The following is a 17,541-nucleotide window of genomic DNA, read 5'->3' as shown; positions in this document are numbered from 1 at the left end:
TTTCTTCCAGAGGACTTGGCAGTACCTTGTTCGCCTTATTGTTTTTTACTGCTATGACTGAGTGTTACCACATGGTGGCAGCTTCAAGCAAATAGAAAAACTGAGAGAGTAAAAGTAGTTGGATAGAGGAGAATTCTATTTCCCAGGAATTGGAATGGAATAGCCCATCTTTGAGTAAATTTCAGATAAAAGGGATTGGTGAAACAATATAACTCTAGCCCAAATCAACCCTATACATTTTGAATATAGTATTTTTAAATGGATAGTTTATACCTGAGCTTTTCTAGCTTTTAGCTAGTCATAAAGCAGTTCATCAGCCAAATGCCCACTAGAAATATAATTTAGAAAAAGGAAGTATGTATTAGATGGCCTTTAGAAGGAAGTGGGTTTCAATTCTAGCAGATCTATCCAAATCACTTATATTCTTTTTTTATTGATACATTATAATTATACATAACAGTGGAATTCATAATGCAATATATATATACATGCACATAATAATTTGATTAATCTCACCTCCCAGTACCTTTCCTTTCCATCTTTTCTCTTCCTCTGATTCATTTTCTCTATTCTATCTCTATATTATGATGATAATTATGATGATGATGATTATGTACATAAGCAGATTCATTGTGATATATTCATACATAGACAGAATAATTTAGTAGATTTCATTCCCCCAAATTCCCTATGCCCTTCCGTTCTCCCTTCCTCTCAATCCTCTTCCTCTACTTTATTGGTTTCCCTTCTGTTTTTGTGAGATACTGCCTTTTTTTTTCATGTCTAGAGGACCCTTAAATGAGGTGAGCTTAGGCAAGTCCAGTTAGTCCTAGACTAACAAAGTTATTGCTGATGATTAATTATAATATTAAATATAACAATAGCAACAGAAACCTCAGATTTACTGTGGAATATTATGTGTTCCTAGGAAATCTCCAGAAAGCAAATCAGAAGTGATGTCCCCCCACCACACAAAGGTTTAGAAAATGGATGTTTCACTCCATAAAATACATGTGTTTGGAAACTCCAGGTTAGCATGAGTGTAGGTTCATTTGTGGCCCTTCCAGAAGTCTTCAAAACAGGGAAGAAATCAGTAAATGTCAGGGCACTTTACCAGAGGTGTGGAGCTCTTCCTAGAACCACATGTTATCTTAGAATCAAACTGGAGCCTCCTGAATCTCAACCCCACAGCTCTATGTAATGGAGATGCTGTCAAAACAAGGCTTTGCAGGAGAATGAAGCCCAAATCTTTCCCTAGTTCTGCCCACAACATTTCCATGATGAATTGTGGGGGCGAGTGGAAGGCAAGGAAGAGACAAAGTTTTGCCAGTTCCAGTTAGTCACCAATTGTGAGCTCTTACTTGGAACAAGATGAATTCAGCAACCTGGGGAAATAAAGGAGAAACAGAAGCTAGGTAGGTAAAATAAAATATATGTAAAATCTTTTTAAAAAGTAAGAACACTTATTCATTAACCGAAGAATTATGAATACATACAGAGCCTATCACTGAACTTTCTAGGTATGAAGTACATGTCTCTTCATTTCAGTGCAGAGGGATTAAAAAGTAAAGTCCAAGATGATGGATATGAAGCTAGAGAAGACCCGAGTGCCACCAGTGCATTAAATATATCCTCAATTGGGGGTTTCTTCTTAGTTAATTTTATGCCTTTTTGTCCCTCAGGAACAGAAACAGAGTTAGCTGACACAGCCCTGAATCTAATCCTCTTGCTGTTAATGAAACAGTGGAAATGGCTATGTACTGAAAACATGCAGAAATTTCTTCATCTTATCTTTGGGACCCTAATTCAAAGGTAAGGTTGCTAAGTTCTCCTTCATGTCAGGTTCTCAAATTGCATGGAAATTGGACACAATGGTGACTTCTATACTTGGAAGGGTAAGTGTGTAGAGTCCAGGAAAATTGTGGCCATAAGAAAAGGTAGGCTGTCTGCTACAGGGCAGGGATGAATATTGCCAGAAGACTATCAGAAAGCCCCAGCCCCAACACCACTGCTGTGATCTTAATAGACTTTTGTTTAACTCTGTCTTCTCTGGGATCTGTTCTCCTTTTATGTCCCCAGACCTGGAGTTACTGTGATGATTAACTATTTTAAAAAAATGGAGAAAACAGATCATTGTTGTTGATATAAAGCTCTTCCCTCACTAACGATGATGAAATATCCTTCCCAAAATGTTTGTAGGCTTAGATTGAGAAACCCTGCCCTAGACTAGAAACCCTGCCCTAGACCTGAACTAGTTTGTATCCCCAGCAACTTACACAAGGACAGGGGCATAGTGGATTCATTAAATATTTGATAAAAGAAAAAACATTACCCTTTATACTTTATACTTAAAAATATAGTTTCCTAATGTTTTATTCAGTCCCCTATGACTCTTGCTTATTAGGCCTCCATGTCTCTGCTTTCTCTGTCAGACTTTCTTTTGCTTATCTCCCAAATATTTTTTAAAAATGTAAAGATCCTACAAATAGATAATATGTGATTTTTTATAACACCCCTTCCCCTGTAGTCTTTTACTTGATGAATTAATTTCAGAACATAAGAAATTGTTCAGTAGGAGTTTAAAAGTGTAGGTGGAAGGGCTCTGAGGAGCTGCGTACCCACAGACCTACGGTTATTTCATGCAAGAGAAGGGCCACAGATCCTGCCTGGTCTCCTGTGGTGACCCCACTCTCACCCCAGTCAGTCCCTATGTACTGGAAACCTGGCCACACCCTTCCTGTTCCAAGTCACTGGCGGGCCATTGCCCTTTACTCCCTCTACCCTCCTGAGGGTCTTCCCATTCTCCCAGTCACCTCAGGGAAGCTCCCAGCCATCTGCTTCCCACTTTGCTTCATAGCATCTGGGCCTTTCTAACTTGCTGATTGCTTAGTTGTCCACCTCTGCTGACTGAACACCAGGGGCAAGCAAGACCATATTTGCTTTGTGGATTGTTATGTTGTCCAGCTTATTTCCATGCATAACACATAGTAGGTGCCTGATAAATGTGTGTAAAAGGGAAAAAAAAAGTATAGGTGCATCAGCAGAGACTTAGAAAAGATTAAGATCTATATTTAAAAGGTAGGGGGAAATTTGCCTTAAAGTTTGAGTAGCTCAGAAAATGAAATGGCTTGGGCCAGTCCAGATAAAAAAGAGAGAGAGAACTAGATCCTGAGAATTATAGTAAGATTATGGAAGAACTGATATCTCACATAGAGAGGATCCTTGGAAATCTAAGCAGGAAAGTTAAATACAAGGGAAGTAAGTCCCAAGAGGTACAGTAGACATGGGATAGACTTTCAGTAGTCAAACATAGGCTGAGAAACTTCTAAGCCAGGTTGCATACCCTTAGTGGGGAGTGTGTAGGATTAAAGAAATAATAGTTGTGTTTCCTAGTCTGAACTCTTTCTTGGCTTGATGGTACAGATTTGGCCAGGCGGTTTTGTGGCATTTGTCCCACTTTACCTTTAAATGCTTCTGTCTCTCTTTATACACCTGGGGATTGATTTTGATCTTGCTTCTTTGTTCACAGGGGAAAAAAATGTATATTACCAAAAGCTGGTCAATAGTGAACAAAATAGGCATGATCCCTACTTTATTATATTTTAATAAATTTAAATTTAAAGAGGTTGAGTGCTGAAATTCAGGGCCTTACACATAATCACAAAGCTAATGGGTGGTAGGGCCACCATTCAAACCAAGCTGCTCAAAAGCCCAAGTTCTTATCTACTCCAGTAAGCTATTATTCTATAATTAAATTTTCTGAGCTTTGGTTTCCTTATCTGGAAAACAGAATTAACAATGCTATCTCAAGATGTCTAGTAAACGATAGTTCTTAATATTTGCTCTTCAGAAAAGAAGAATAATAAAACATATTTTGTTTCTAATGCCTTCAACTAGTAGCTGAAAATTAGCTTCACTTTTTATGTCTTCTAGATACATCACCCCATACCAGTCTCCTTCTGCCAGTTATCACCATCCCTTTTGTGCCCATCTCTCTGAGCCACACAGAGTTGGGCTTCTAAATAATGAAGGCTTTATGAGGCCTTTCAAAGTGATTTTGTGCCAGTGGTCCCATTTGTTAAAGCAACAACCATAGCACTCCCAGTCTTACATTAGGAAGCAGAACACCTGGGCTCCTGTCCAGTACCAACAAGCACATGTGAAGTACATAGTTCCATAGTGTTTTCCAGGTTTCCTGGTGCTCCTGGCCACCTGGGTGGGGAGAACTACTGAAATCTGTTCTAATAGGAAAGCTTTGGAATCAAGCTAAGTTCTTCACCTTTCTGTCCCCATCCCTTGACACTTCTGCTAGATCCAGTTAGCTAGATATATACACAACTGGTAAATGAAAACTATCAAAACCTTTATGCAACTCATGCTATAAATTATATCAAAGAGAGGGCTTGCTCCTGAATTTTTCTTGATTTGCTCTTCACTTTTCATTCCTGGTTTTCTTTTCTGTTTTCTTATGGAATGCCATCACTATTTAGAAAGACAGGAAATTGTGAATGTATTTGGTAAATATTGTACAAGAACAGAGATTTGTGGCTGCTTTTGAAAACCTTGTTGTATCTATAGACTGTTAAACATGGTCATGATAGGTATTTCTAAATAATGGTATTTTGTAACCTGTTTAGGTATATCTCTTCCAGCCCCAAAAGTTCTTATTTATATCTAGTCTAACTTTATCCTTAGACCATTTCATTTTCTGTTAGCTACAAGGAAATAGAACTATAGCTAGCTGGCACTCTCCTCATCCTGTGCTTCCATAGACAAGAATCTCATCCTTCCCCTTTCAAGACCTTCTGTCTTCCCCTGTAAATCCCTATTCACTTTACATTTTTGATCCTCTTCTCAAGAATCTTGTGCTGATTTCACAGTGTTCCAGAAGCCTCCTTTAGATAGGAAGTAATAAGTCATAGTGTATGAAGAAAGAACCAATTCCCTCTCCAGAGGCCCAACGATTTGCCCTTCATGGCCATTGTCTCATACCAACAAGTCCCTGGATATATGGTAGACATGGAAAAGATGGGCCTTACTTCTAAATTCAGAGTGTAGAGATTGATCATCTCATCAGCAAGGTATTTACTATCCTGCAAGCTTTTGTTGAGAGTCTTATTTCACACAAACATTGGACTAAACATTTCAAACATATTCTATCATTTAATCTCTTTAAGAGCCATATGGAATAGGTATTATGAATCCTACTTCTAACATGGGGGAAACTACGATTTGCAAAGAATTTGCGTTATTACATCAAGATGACAGGTCAAAATAGCACACATAAAATTTCAACCCAGTTTTTTCTAATTTTTAGCTATAATGATTCTTTAATTTTCAGGATCAGAACCTTTGCCCTATAATTTGAAGGATAAGGCCAACCCAAAAATCTTTCACTCTGAGTAGCAAACATTCCCCAAGAAGAGATTATCAGATAGTTTATAGAATCAAATTATATCTCACATGTAACAAAAAGAACACTGTTCCCTCCTAAAGTCAGCCTGTATTACTATTCCCTGGGCAGCTTGCAGTTTTTATTTTTAAAAAGTAGTTTACGTAGTCCTTTATTTGCTTTAGTAAGCAAATAAGCCAGGAACTTGATATCTAGAGCTACAGCACCCTCCCCTCTGCACCTACCCTGACCACTCCCCCACAAGAGGTGTGATATGAGGTCCCAGTGTCCCCAATGTCCCCATGACTGCCATCCAGGAGGCCACATGTTTGTTCTCTCTGAAAACACAGTTAGCTAAGCCATGTCCTTTTGAAGGGTACTAGGTTTCTCTTCCTTTAAATTCTGTGATTTAAGGAGCAGTAATATCTTGTGTCAGTACCTCAGGTGAATGCGTCCACTTCGCTAATTATCATAAACATACAGCAGTTTGGGCATCAGGAATAATACAGCCACCTGGATTTAGATGTATCTCCTCCTTAAAACAGCCTCATTTTCCAACCTCATATTATTTCCAAGAAGACAAGTTTATTCTGCTTCCAGCTTTCTTTACTCTCCTTGCTCCCTTAAAAGACCTATATACACAGCTCCCTTGGACTCCAGGGACTTCTGCCAAATTATAAGCATATTCTCTCCTTAGCCTACAAGGCAGGAAAAAAAAAAAGAGTAAATTTAACCTCATGACCCCTCTTTCCAAGTGAAAGTTGGAGGAGTTCTGTTCTGAGCCAGACTTATAAATCTCTCTTGTTTGTTGATGGTGTGGAGAGAGTAAGGGAGGGGAGCTAAGAGAAGTTAGATGCCCAAAAAAGGCATTGTTAAGTCAAAGGGAAGTCTTACACGCATGCGCGCCTGACCTCGTATGTCAGCTTCTGTGCTGGGAAGGTCCAATTATGTAACAAGGAGCGCTCCTTATTTGGAAGGGGAAGGGATGGGGGGGGAGCAAACTAAGCCAAGGAGCAAATCCAGCTTGTGCGAACTCTGCTCATGTCCGAAAACAGAAGAAACTTGACAGTATTCCTATATGCATCAAAATCAGGCTTAGGGAATTGGAAAAGTACTCAGAACTAGCCTGGGTTAAAGGGAAGGAAGAAAGATGTACTGTGCTCCATTGATGATAGAAGGTTTGGGGCAAGAAGATCCAGCCAAGGTAAGGGTTGAGATTATTTTGGAGTCTGATGTAGAGTAAAGGAATGAGAAGAAGTTGGACCAGGTCCCTGCCTAGATGCCCAGAGCCATGCCATGATAAAAATAGGAGCCAGGCCAGCAGTAGAGTACGTGAATGCCACGTCCAGGGCTCTGCCCTCCCCATGGCCCTGAAGATGGTATCAGACCCTGTGTCAAAAGGGCAGCAGACACATTCCTGGCATCTTCATCAAAATTTCTTAAAGAGTGAGTGAGTGAGTGAGTGAGGAGAGAGATTGTGTTGTAAATGTTGGGGATACTAGGCATAAAGTCAGTAAAAAGGAGAAGGTTCTGTTATTTTTAAGAAGAAAAAATAAAATTTAAAGTCAAAGAAATTTACAGAGGGGAGAAAAAAGAATGTACAGGAATAATGAGTCCAATAAGCAATGAACTTAGGAGAAAATTAAATGGCAAGTTCTGGAATTTAGGTCAGGCCATGGAATTGTTTTCTTAGAAAAGATATCTCTCTACAATTATCTGCTAGGAAAGGTTAGGATAAGAGTATGGCAGAGCATTGAAGAGTGCTGCACTGCTAGATGGGATGTCCACCTCCCTTATGGATAAATGGGAATTGTTGACCATGAACTCTCTTGCTTTCATAATTGTCTTAAGTCATTCCAGAATCATACATGTTCTCTGGGTGGAACTCCACTGCAAGGGCATCTTTTCTTGGTAGACGTGTAAGTAGTAGATGGAAAAGTGGTTTTTATAACACTGATTATTTCCTAAGGGAAACTCAAAGCCTGCCACTAAAGGGACACAAATAATTATAACAGGAAAGGAAATGAATTTATTACAGCCTAACTATACCAGTTAAGCAGCTACATACTTTATGTACTAATGTGCAATTCTGTGAGATAGATTTATATTTTCACATTTTACAAATGAGGAAAATTATATTCAGATTAAATAACTTTTCCGAAATCATAGAACCAGGAAGTATCACACCCAAGATTCCACATAAGTCATTCTGATGTCAACACCCATGCACTTTCTACTACTGCACACTGCCTACCTCTGTGCAAGCTTTCTTACTGAGTAGCCACTACAATTGTTCTCACTAGAAAACCCCTGTGACTTATTCTTGTGTAGTATCTTGCTGTCCATCTGTCTGGTCCCAGGAAGACATGCATCTGGTGGTAGCATATAAACTTATTTCTGTTTGCATTTTCTTATTTTATTCTTATAGCACCCCTCAGCTAGTTAGAGATTGACTAGGTTTCACCATTCTACATCTCTACTTTTTCGAAAGTAGATAAAGTATAAAAATTAAGATTCTGAGTTACACAAATCACATTTCTTTCCTTTGTTCAGAAAATACAGATCACAGTTTTTTTCCTTTGCTCCCTAACTTCCTTTTCATCTACTCTGGTGCCTTGCTGTAGTTTATACCTGATCTCTTCCTATGCGCTTCTTCTCTAGAAAAAATGCTTACTCTGGAAAAATGAATACTTTTGTAGAAGTTATAGATACAAAATTAACTCAAACTAGGTCTTAAGGTTTCTCATATCAGGTTTAACTCCTGGCCTAGTAATAATCATTGACTCAGACTGGTTTTAGTGGTGCCGAAATTAACTTTTCACAGTGATAGCTTTGCTCAGATTGCATTGTATCTCCTTGGAGACAAGGAGCTCTACTTGTACCATGCCTCTTCCTTGGGCCATGCCAAAGCGAAGTTCTTGACCTCTACAGATCAGGCCAGAATGGAGCCCAGCAGTTTCACCTACTAGATACTTACTGTACGAATGGTCTGCCTGACAACTTTCTTAGATGTTGCTTATTCTACACCCATCTTAAAGATGTTGTGCCCATCCTGTCATGTACTAACAGTCTCCACTTGAATGTGCCTTTAAAGTTATAACAAGTATGTGACAGCTGACTGCCTTGTGCCTGTGCATTGTGTGTTTATACTTTTGTATATGGCATGTGCTCTTAAATTCTCATATACTCAAGTTCAATTACAGCAGTGGTTACTGTAAAAGTTAGGGGGGAAAATGCAGAATGTCAAAATTACTTAAAACTTACAGCCTTTTGTTCCCTGAGTTACATTATTGGTATACATCTCTATATCTCTGACAACTTAATGTTTTAATGACAACTCTAAGACTCTTGAGGGAAGGGACTGTCTTATTCATTATTACATCTTAAATACCTAGCCTGATACATAGGAGACACTTATTTAATTTGTGTCAAATGAATGAACGTGTAAGATCACATGCCATTCCACTTGAATCAGTCCCTCTGCTTATCACTACTGAGACCCTCCTGGTTCTTCAACAGGACTAGGGAAAAGAAATGCAAATGGAAATAATCTTTCATCCTTCCCCCACAGGGCATACCCAGCTCTTAAACTGGGCAACTATAATTCCCAGAGTCATGATGGGCCTAAGCAAAGAGATTTTTATTTGGGGCTTTTCAGTCCATCTGCACTATCATTTCCAAAAAAGTACAGTGCCCCTGACCTTCCTGGGCTCCCCACTATGAGGCCCCATTGAGTTTACCCTCTCAGAAAGCATGGTCCACCCTCTTCCTGCTCCTTCTAGATCTCTCTCCTTCCACTTGGGAAAGAAAATATATGAACCTTGAAGTCAGTCAGATCTGAATCTAAATCCTACCTTTAGGTTTAGTATCTGTGACTTGAACAGATCACTTAATCTGCCTTTGCCACAGTTAACTCTCTGATGGGAATAACAGTACCTTTCTCATGAAGTTGTTTAGGGAATAAGAGATAATAACTGTTAGAGAGGCTTTATAAAGAGGAAAGTATGTATGGAGCTAGACCTTTTGAGACAGGTATCAATTAGAATGACTTGGGATGAATAATATTCCAGACACTGAAATACTTTTAAAGGATAATGTCTCTATTTAAAATAAAAGATAACCTTTAAGCATGTTTTGAATATTTTTAACCATGCTCTCAGAAAAAGAATCTATGTGTCATGTCCACATTGTTTTTGTTTTAAATGTATCACAGAAAATGGAGCAAATTGTGTTTTATACATTTATTAATATGAATGAACCTCGTTATTATGTATAACTATAATGCACTAATAAAAACAATAAATACACAAAACACACATTAAAAATTAAATAAAATTGTCACAGGAAGACTTGCCCAGCTACTAGGTGGAAATGAGTACAAGAATTCTCCCTATAGGCACCAGGTGGCGCTGCAGGTTAAATAATACCCATTCCTTCTCTGAGGGAGACCTATTTTGCAATTATAGATCACTTGCTCTGATGGTGATGATATCCAAACCATGCTGCATCTTGCATCATGATTCAGAGGCCATCAGTCCACCCACTCCATAGTGCCAATGACTTTTAGACAAGCCAAGTTGCTTTTTTCTTTCACCCTTTACTCTGTTCAGATGGGTCTTCAACATTTTCTTCTTTCTCTGAGCAATGTATACAGCCAGAAGTTGTCCCTTTGAGTGAATTCTATCCCTTAAGAATTCAGTGCTAGAAGATGTTCTTTCAGAATAGAATGAACCAGTCTGTGATGATGATGATACCAGCTGGACATCTAAGTGGAAAGAATCTTGTCAATTCTGTATAAGCTAGTTTGTCCTATACTAAAGGACTTTTTGGAGAGTTAGTGCCAGATTGCCCTGATATTAGGAATCTTATGCCTGTTACGTAAGCAAGGGATTTCTTGTTGCTTGCAGCCATGAAACCATTTGGCTCTTTCTTATTAACTTGGTTTTAGAGAAGCAATTACATGTTTATGCTCAGTTTTGGTTTTGTTTTGAGGTGCTGGAGATAGAACCCAGGGCCTTATGCATGGTAGGCAAGTGTTTTACCTCTGGCCTTAGAGTCTTCACCAAATGTCTTATTTAGGAATAGAACTATTTGATACTGGAGCAAGGATAGAGTAAGGGTGAACTGGTGGGAGATATACTTTAGTCCAGCTCTAAAGTAATACCAGCATCAAAGGAGTTCTCAACAGGGAATTTAGCCCTCATGGGAGGCAGCTTGCCATATAAATGCAGTGTCAAGATAAGTCCCTGAACCTCTTTCCCCTATGGTTTATTTTCCCTCTTTTTTCTATTCTTTTTCTTTCTTGCTTTTTTTTCAATGTTATCTATTAACCATATTTTCTAATCACACAGTTGGTACCCCCAAAATTCTTACTATGCAGAGATTCTAGAGTTGCCACCTCTCTGTCCTTATGTCCTTAGTATCAGGATAGATAGCCTTCTAGCTTGGAAAGGTTTTGAAATTCAAACTGCAGAGAGGAAACTGGAAACAAATATCTTGAGATAATTCTTCCATACAGATGATTCTGTTCATTATAGTCACTTTCCTTCTTCTTAACACCATTTCGAGCATTTTTCCTGCTTCTTTATCTTGGACATCTGCTTCTCATGGATATCCTTTGTTTTCAAGGCTGTTCTTTTCCAGCCTCCTCTGTTACCTCTAATATCAATAGAAATTTGGAGGTCAGCCCCTTCTGAGTCGAGAGTACATAATTACTTAGCACTTCTCCCCCTACCACAATTTCCCTTCCCATCCTTGTCTCCTGTGGTGGTAGTTCTATGCCCAGAGCAGAGCATGGAGCTCTCCCTGTGAGGTAAAGTCACCATAAACAACAGGGGTTCTGGTTGTCAGGACAACACTAAATCATTGTCTTCTCTTCTCCTTTGTGTCTTGCCTTTCTTCCTGGTGTTCCAGCCATCAAGGACTTTATACCCTCTCCTTGCCCTTTCCCCTCTAGCAGACTCAATTTTCTTCTGAATGGGTGGCCACTTTAATTACCTTCCCCTTCTCCAGGCCACCTCCCTGCCCTTGCCCTGGAAAGGCAGGGTCAGAATAACTACCTGGGGACTGAGAATCAGCCATGATTACAGTTCACATGAGGCCAAGGAGAGGAAGCAGACATTTTGAATCCAATTTCTACAATGAAGGTTTCACTGTATAAAACATACAGGTCAGGTTTAGGAAGGAAAGTTTATTACACAAATTTAGTATGCCCCTGAAGACTTTTAAATAACTTTTTTTATGTGCCATACCATCTTGCTATCAATGCACTATGTTCCAGCTCAGAGAAAATCAGGGCTGACACTCTTTACAATTAACATGGAAAAGAACTGAATACCCATGAACTGAATACTCATACCATACCTTTCCAAGTAGAAGGCTATCTATCCTGATACTTTACACTCTCTCCTTGCCCTTTCAGAGAGGTGGCAACTCCAAAATACCTGCATAATAAGAACTTTGGCATTACCCATAACCCCTCAGGGCCTTTTTCCAGTTTTATTTACTCATTACCAAATTGTTCACTGTTCCTGTTATTTACTTCCCTGGGCCTGCCAGGAGAGGAGTAAGCAATTTTACAAGGAGAAAACTCAAGCATAAATGCCTAAGGATGCTGCTATCATTTAGTTCCTTTGGCCTAGTAGAATTTTTTTAAGATAATTTAGAGGATTCTTTTGATCTGTTGCATTCACAAACACACAAGTAATTTCAAAAAGGCTTTCATTTGTCTTACTTGATTTTGATGATAACTTCATGAAGAAGGCAACAGTAAGAATTAGCCCATTTTTTAAAGAAGGGAGCCAGAATTCAGTTCATTCAACTTGTCAGTGGTGAAGGAATAATTTATATTCTAGATGACAAAAGACAAGGCTCAAAGGTGTTTGTGGCTTTTCCATGCTAATTGTAAAGTCTATCAGCCCTAATTTTCTCCGATCTGGACTATAGTGCATTGATAGCAAGATGGTATGGCACAGGGCTGGGGATGTGGTTCAAGCGGTAGCGCGCTTGCCTGGCATGCGTGCGGCCCGGGTTCGATCCTCAGCACCACATACCAACAAAGATGTTGTGTCTGCCGAGAAATAAATAAATAAATAAATAAATATTAAAAAAAAATTCTCCTCTCTCTCTCTCTCTCTCTCTCTCTCTCTCTCTCTCTCTCTCTCTCTCTCTCTCTCTCTGTCTCTCTCTCATCTCTCACTCTCTCTTTAAAAAAAAAAAGATGGTATGGCACAGAAAAAAGGTTATTTAAAAGTCTTCAGGGACATACTGTATTTGTGCAGTAAACTTTTAAATTGGAATCCCAAGGGTGTCACTCAAATCTAAACAAATATTTAGAGAGCTCCCTTTGTAATTAATCATATTTATCCCAAGAACACAGAATCTTCAAATGTCTCTCTTTTATTCAGTATTTGTTAGAAAGGTAGCTTGACCTTTGATTTTGGTCTTTTTCCCCACATCCTGCTATGGTCTTTCTTCTTTTCTTCTAACTTGTTTCAAATAATGGTTTGGAATCAATTGGATAATGTTCCATCCATTAGAGTCACCTCCCAAAATACAACTGTGACTTATAGTCAACATAACCCCCTTTGCTTTTGTTTGACTTTCATTCTCTTCTGTCCTCTAGACCTGTTTGCCAGGAAAACCAACAAAAACATAGGCTGCTGGCAGCTGTCTCTCTTCTCTAGGATTTATAGTGTGCCAGAAAGGAAGCATGACTGACCCACTCCCTTGCCTTCCACCTCTCTTTGCTTCCAGAGGAATGCATAACTAGGTGTGAATTGCCTATTACATGGATTACTCATAATGAATTCTTCATTCTAGGTCAGCTGACTTACTACCCAGCATACTCTTTAAAACATTCACCCTGCAGCTGGTGGATTGGCCCACAGTTTAGTAGTATTATTAGTTTAAACAAAGATCATTAGGAAAGAATCTAATCTAATCTAAGTTTATTGTGAAATCTTTATATAAATACATATGAATGCCAAACACAAAGTATTTGCATCTTGTCCATAGTCTTTTAAATCTACCATTGTCCTCATTCATAAACATTAATAATTGAGATCACTTTTTTCTGATTTAAAAACTGAGATTTTTAAAAAGTGATTAAAAAAAAAAAAGAAACCCCAAATTTGTACCTTTCGCAGTTTAATATCTAGTTGGAAGTGAAAACTTAACAAGAAATTCTAGTGTAAACTTGAGGCTTCAAAAAGAACTGTCTGTGTGAGTCTGAAGGGATCAAGAAATCAATTGTGAGGGCCCCAAAAAGCCTTACAGAGCAGATGACATCAGAAAAGCACTTAAAGATTGAGGAGATATTAGAGTGGCTATTATCACAAATAAATAAATTAAAAAAAATTGCTGGTGGAGAATATAGAGAAAGAAGTAGTCTTATATGCTATTGATGCCATTATAGAGGTTTGGAGGTTCCTCAAAAAACAGAATATAGAACTATCATGTGATCCAGCTACCCCACTCCTGGGGATATCTACAAAATAGGTGAAATCAGCATTGTAAAGAAATAGTTGCATGCCTGTGTTCATTACAGCACTATTTCAATATCTAAGATATGGGATCAATCTAGGTGCCCATCAACAGATGAAAGAATTTTAGAAAATGTGGTATATATATGCAATGGAGTATTATTCAGCCATAAGGAAGAATTTAATCCTATCATTTACAGCAAAATGAATGGAACTAGAGGACATTATGTTAAGTGAAATAAGTCAGCCGTAGAAAGACAGTACTGCATACTATCTCTCGTATGTAGAAGCTAAAACAGTTGACCTGAAAGTAGAATAATGATTACTAGAGATTGGGAAGTGTGTCAGGGGAGGGTGGAAAACAAGTTGAATTTCATAAGTACATGCTATCAGCATGTATGGAAATACCACTGAACCCCCAATAATATTATATACAATATTAACATATGTTAATAACTTCTAAAAGTGAAAGGTATTTACAGTAGACATTGAGGAATAGAGCATTCAAGGCAGAACAGTGGTAGAACAATATATCTGTGGTACTAAAGAAGTTAGGTATGCTTAGGAATATACAGTGTGTAAAAAGACTATCTGAAGATAACACTGTAGGGTTTAATGTGATTAAACTGATTCATTTAGAGCCCTATGAGTCATTGAAGAATATAGCACCTGTCCCCCATTTGATGGGAAACAATTTACAGAACATATAGTGACAACGTGATCACATTTGCAATTTAGAAAAAAATCACTTAAATAATGCTGTAGAGGATTCTTCGGGATAAAGTTGGGGCCAAGGAGAAAAATTGGGAAGGAGTTGCATTGATAGAAATGACAAGACAGGAGGAACTTAGCTGAGGTCACTGCTATAGGGATGGTAAAAGGGATGATGAATTCCTGAGATACTGAGAAGATAGAACCAACCAGATATAATACCTATTGCATTGATTCTCTAGCATTGGATAAAGGTTGGGGTAAAGAGAAATCAAGAACAATTCATACGTAGTTTTCTACCCTGTAAATTAAGAAGCATAATTATTAGGATAGAATTGTGTGTTTTGAACAGTATATCTAGGTTATGATTAAAAGTCCCTTATTGGCTAGTAAATCAACAATTATCTACTTTGATTTCTGAAAAAAATAAACAGTGACACCTGAAAAAGCTATATCATATGTTAACTCATATGGTAGACTCCAGACTCCAAAGAGAGTCCAACTGAGGAATAGTAGAAAGAATATGACCCTTCAGTCCAATGAAAAGGGAATAGTGGAAGCCAATTTTAGATAATGTTAAAAACTAGAAATTGTGGAAAATAGCTGATTCAGAAAGGAAAGCAAAGGTGGACAAAAAGGTACTAAAATTCCCAGGAGAGCATAGAGAATGAGATTTAAAAAATACTGCTTTATATATTATAGTAACAAAAGAACATAAAATTTTAACCCCAGAAGTATCCCTGAAACTTTTGGAATAGGATGATTCATTCAGTAAATACTTAATGATTTATTGTGTGATTGGCACTAATGCAGAAAGAGATGTCAGAATGAGTTAAGTCAGATTACTACCCTTAAAACCTTACAGTCTTATTCTTTTGATACTTATAAGGCGCTCAACCAATATATGTTTAATAAATGAATAAACAAATTAAACACATGATTCTAATGAGGAAAAAAAAAAGAATCAGTACCAAGTGAAACCAGGATAGTTAACTAAGATCAGATTGTAAATGAATATACATTTAAAAATAGAGAGGGACACATAAAGTAGCACAAATAAGAATGGAGTCTGGTAAACTTAAACTCAGAAGGAACTGAAGTTGTAGAGAAATATTAGGGGGAAAGACTTTTTTAAAAAGAGCAACAGCAACAGTAACAACTACAAAAGGTAAATTGCTTGGGATACATGAGAAAGCATTCATTCAACAAAAAACGAATTAGTCTATTATTTGCTAGGCTATTTAATTTCTGCTTTAGTTTGGTTTTGTGTTTTTTTTTGTTGTTGTTTGGTTTGTTTTTTTGTTTGTTAAGGAGAAGGTTCTAACAAGAATTAAATAAGCATGATTAAAGTAGAATTGAAGACTAAAATAGGAATGAAAATAATAAGAGAGCATTTAATGTGTTTTCCAGTTCATGTACCGGGCCTAAATAAATTTTATTTCATGAAACTGAAAGAATTTATATTTATGAATAAGATCATTGAGAGGCATTGCTAGAAATGGTTTGGTATTAAACAAACATCTTGCCTTTTAAAAAATGGATAAAGGTTGTGAACCTTGACATTTATCTCTGGAAATTTCTGAAGCAGATTAGGAAATAGATCTTAGGCAATAACAAGCTCTAGAAAGCAGTATGGAGTGTGTCCTGCCTGATTTAGAATGGTTTGTGTCTTTGATGGAATTATGAGGCCTTTAAATGAAAGGACTACAATGATAGTTACATTTTATATGGATTTCAACAAGCTTTTGTCATAAGATGTGTATAGACAAAATTGACATGTGTGACATAGACTATAATAGTAACTTTTAAGTGATTAGTGGCTAGTTGAGCTGTTTTTAAATTGATGTCAAACTGGAAAGAAACGTCTAATGATAGAACATTGCTCTTGTTTTTATCTTGTTCAATTTTTTTCATTAGTAGCTTTGAAAGTAACTCTAATCTTAGAGAAATAATTTATATTCTAGATGACAAAAGACAAGATTCAAAAATATTTTGAATGATAATCTAAAACCACAGAATGAAATTTGGTTAAAACAAACATTATAAACCAGAATTCACATTTTTTTAATTACACAAATAAAGAGTGCAAGATAGGCATAAACAAGGGACATGTGAATTTTTTTTAAAAAAATTTAAGTATCTGGACTTGGGGTTTTAGTTGACTGCAAATCCAGTATGAGTCAGTATTTTTTTGTATATGTCAAAAAGCCAGCACAGCACAGTCTTAGATGTCTTAATAGAAGAATAGCATCTAGATCAAGGAGAGCACTACACTAATCTCCTTTGCCCTTGCTGGTCAGGTCACATCTCAGGGCTGTGTAGTTCTGGGTGCTCTATTTTAAGAGAGAAAAAAACAAAGCAGAATCCACCCAGAGGGTGGAACCAGGATGAGGAATGGTTCATTTCTCTCTTACATTCATCAAACATTTACTGAGTATCTACTGGGTGCCCAACTCTGAGGTTGGCAGAATCAAGGGTGTATAAGTTGTAGAAGAGATTTAAGAGATACATAATAGATGAATTTAGAAATGCAAAGTTCTGTCTTATGGAGAGATTTGATCTACCATCTGTTAACTTCACATGATGGAACTACTAGGACTAATGACTATAATTCACAAGGAAGTGGATTTGGATTCCCAATATTTATGAAGCATTTCTACAGAACTGTAGTTATCTTTTTCAGAAATTTTGAAACTTCCCAGTGTCACACTCTAATGGGTGGCAGAAGTAGGATAGAAGTACAAGCTTTGGGATTCACAAGCCAGAGCCCTTGTCTTTGCCTCAATATTTACAGAGGGAATTTCTGCTTTGGAGGAGATTAGATAGATAACCTCTAAGCCTTCTTCCAACTCTCAAGTTGTGTCTATAAGCCACTTGATATGAAATGCTCTTTATTGGTTCTCAGTGTTTACATGTATAGAATTGGTGAATTTGGAAAAAATAATCTCTAAGGTT

At 37.5% G+C, this 17,541-nt stretch overlaps 1 protein-coding gene across 5 annotated transcripts in view; it reads left to right on the top strand.

The window, feature by feature from the left end:
* Window positions 1-17,541, top strand: part of Snx19 (sorting nexin 19) — a 46,309-nt gene that overhangs the window by 11,230 nt on the left and 17,538 nt on the right. For all 5 annotated transcript variants that reach the window (XM_078047335.1, XM_021730124.3, XM_005330722.5 and 2 more), the window contains exon 8: window positions 1,683-1,812. In XM_078047335.1, the coding sequence (XP_077903461.1) occupies window positions 1,683-1,812 (130 nt within the window). The remainder of the gene's footprint in view (window positions 1-1,682; window positions 1,813-17,541) is intronic.

Source organism: Ictidomys tridecemlineatus, chromosome 4, assembly GCF_052094955.1.
Source record: "Ictidomys tridecemlineatus isolate mIctTri1 chromosome 4, mIctTri1.hap1, whole genome shotgun sequence".
NCBI lineage: Eukaryota > Metazoa > Chordata > Mammalia > Rodentia > Sciuridae > Ictidomys > Ictidomys tridecemlineatus.
The sequence above is the reverse complement of the archived record's forward strand: the minus strand, read 5'-3'. Positions and strand labels throughout refer to the sequence as shown.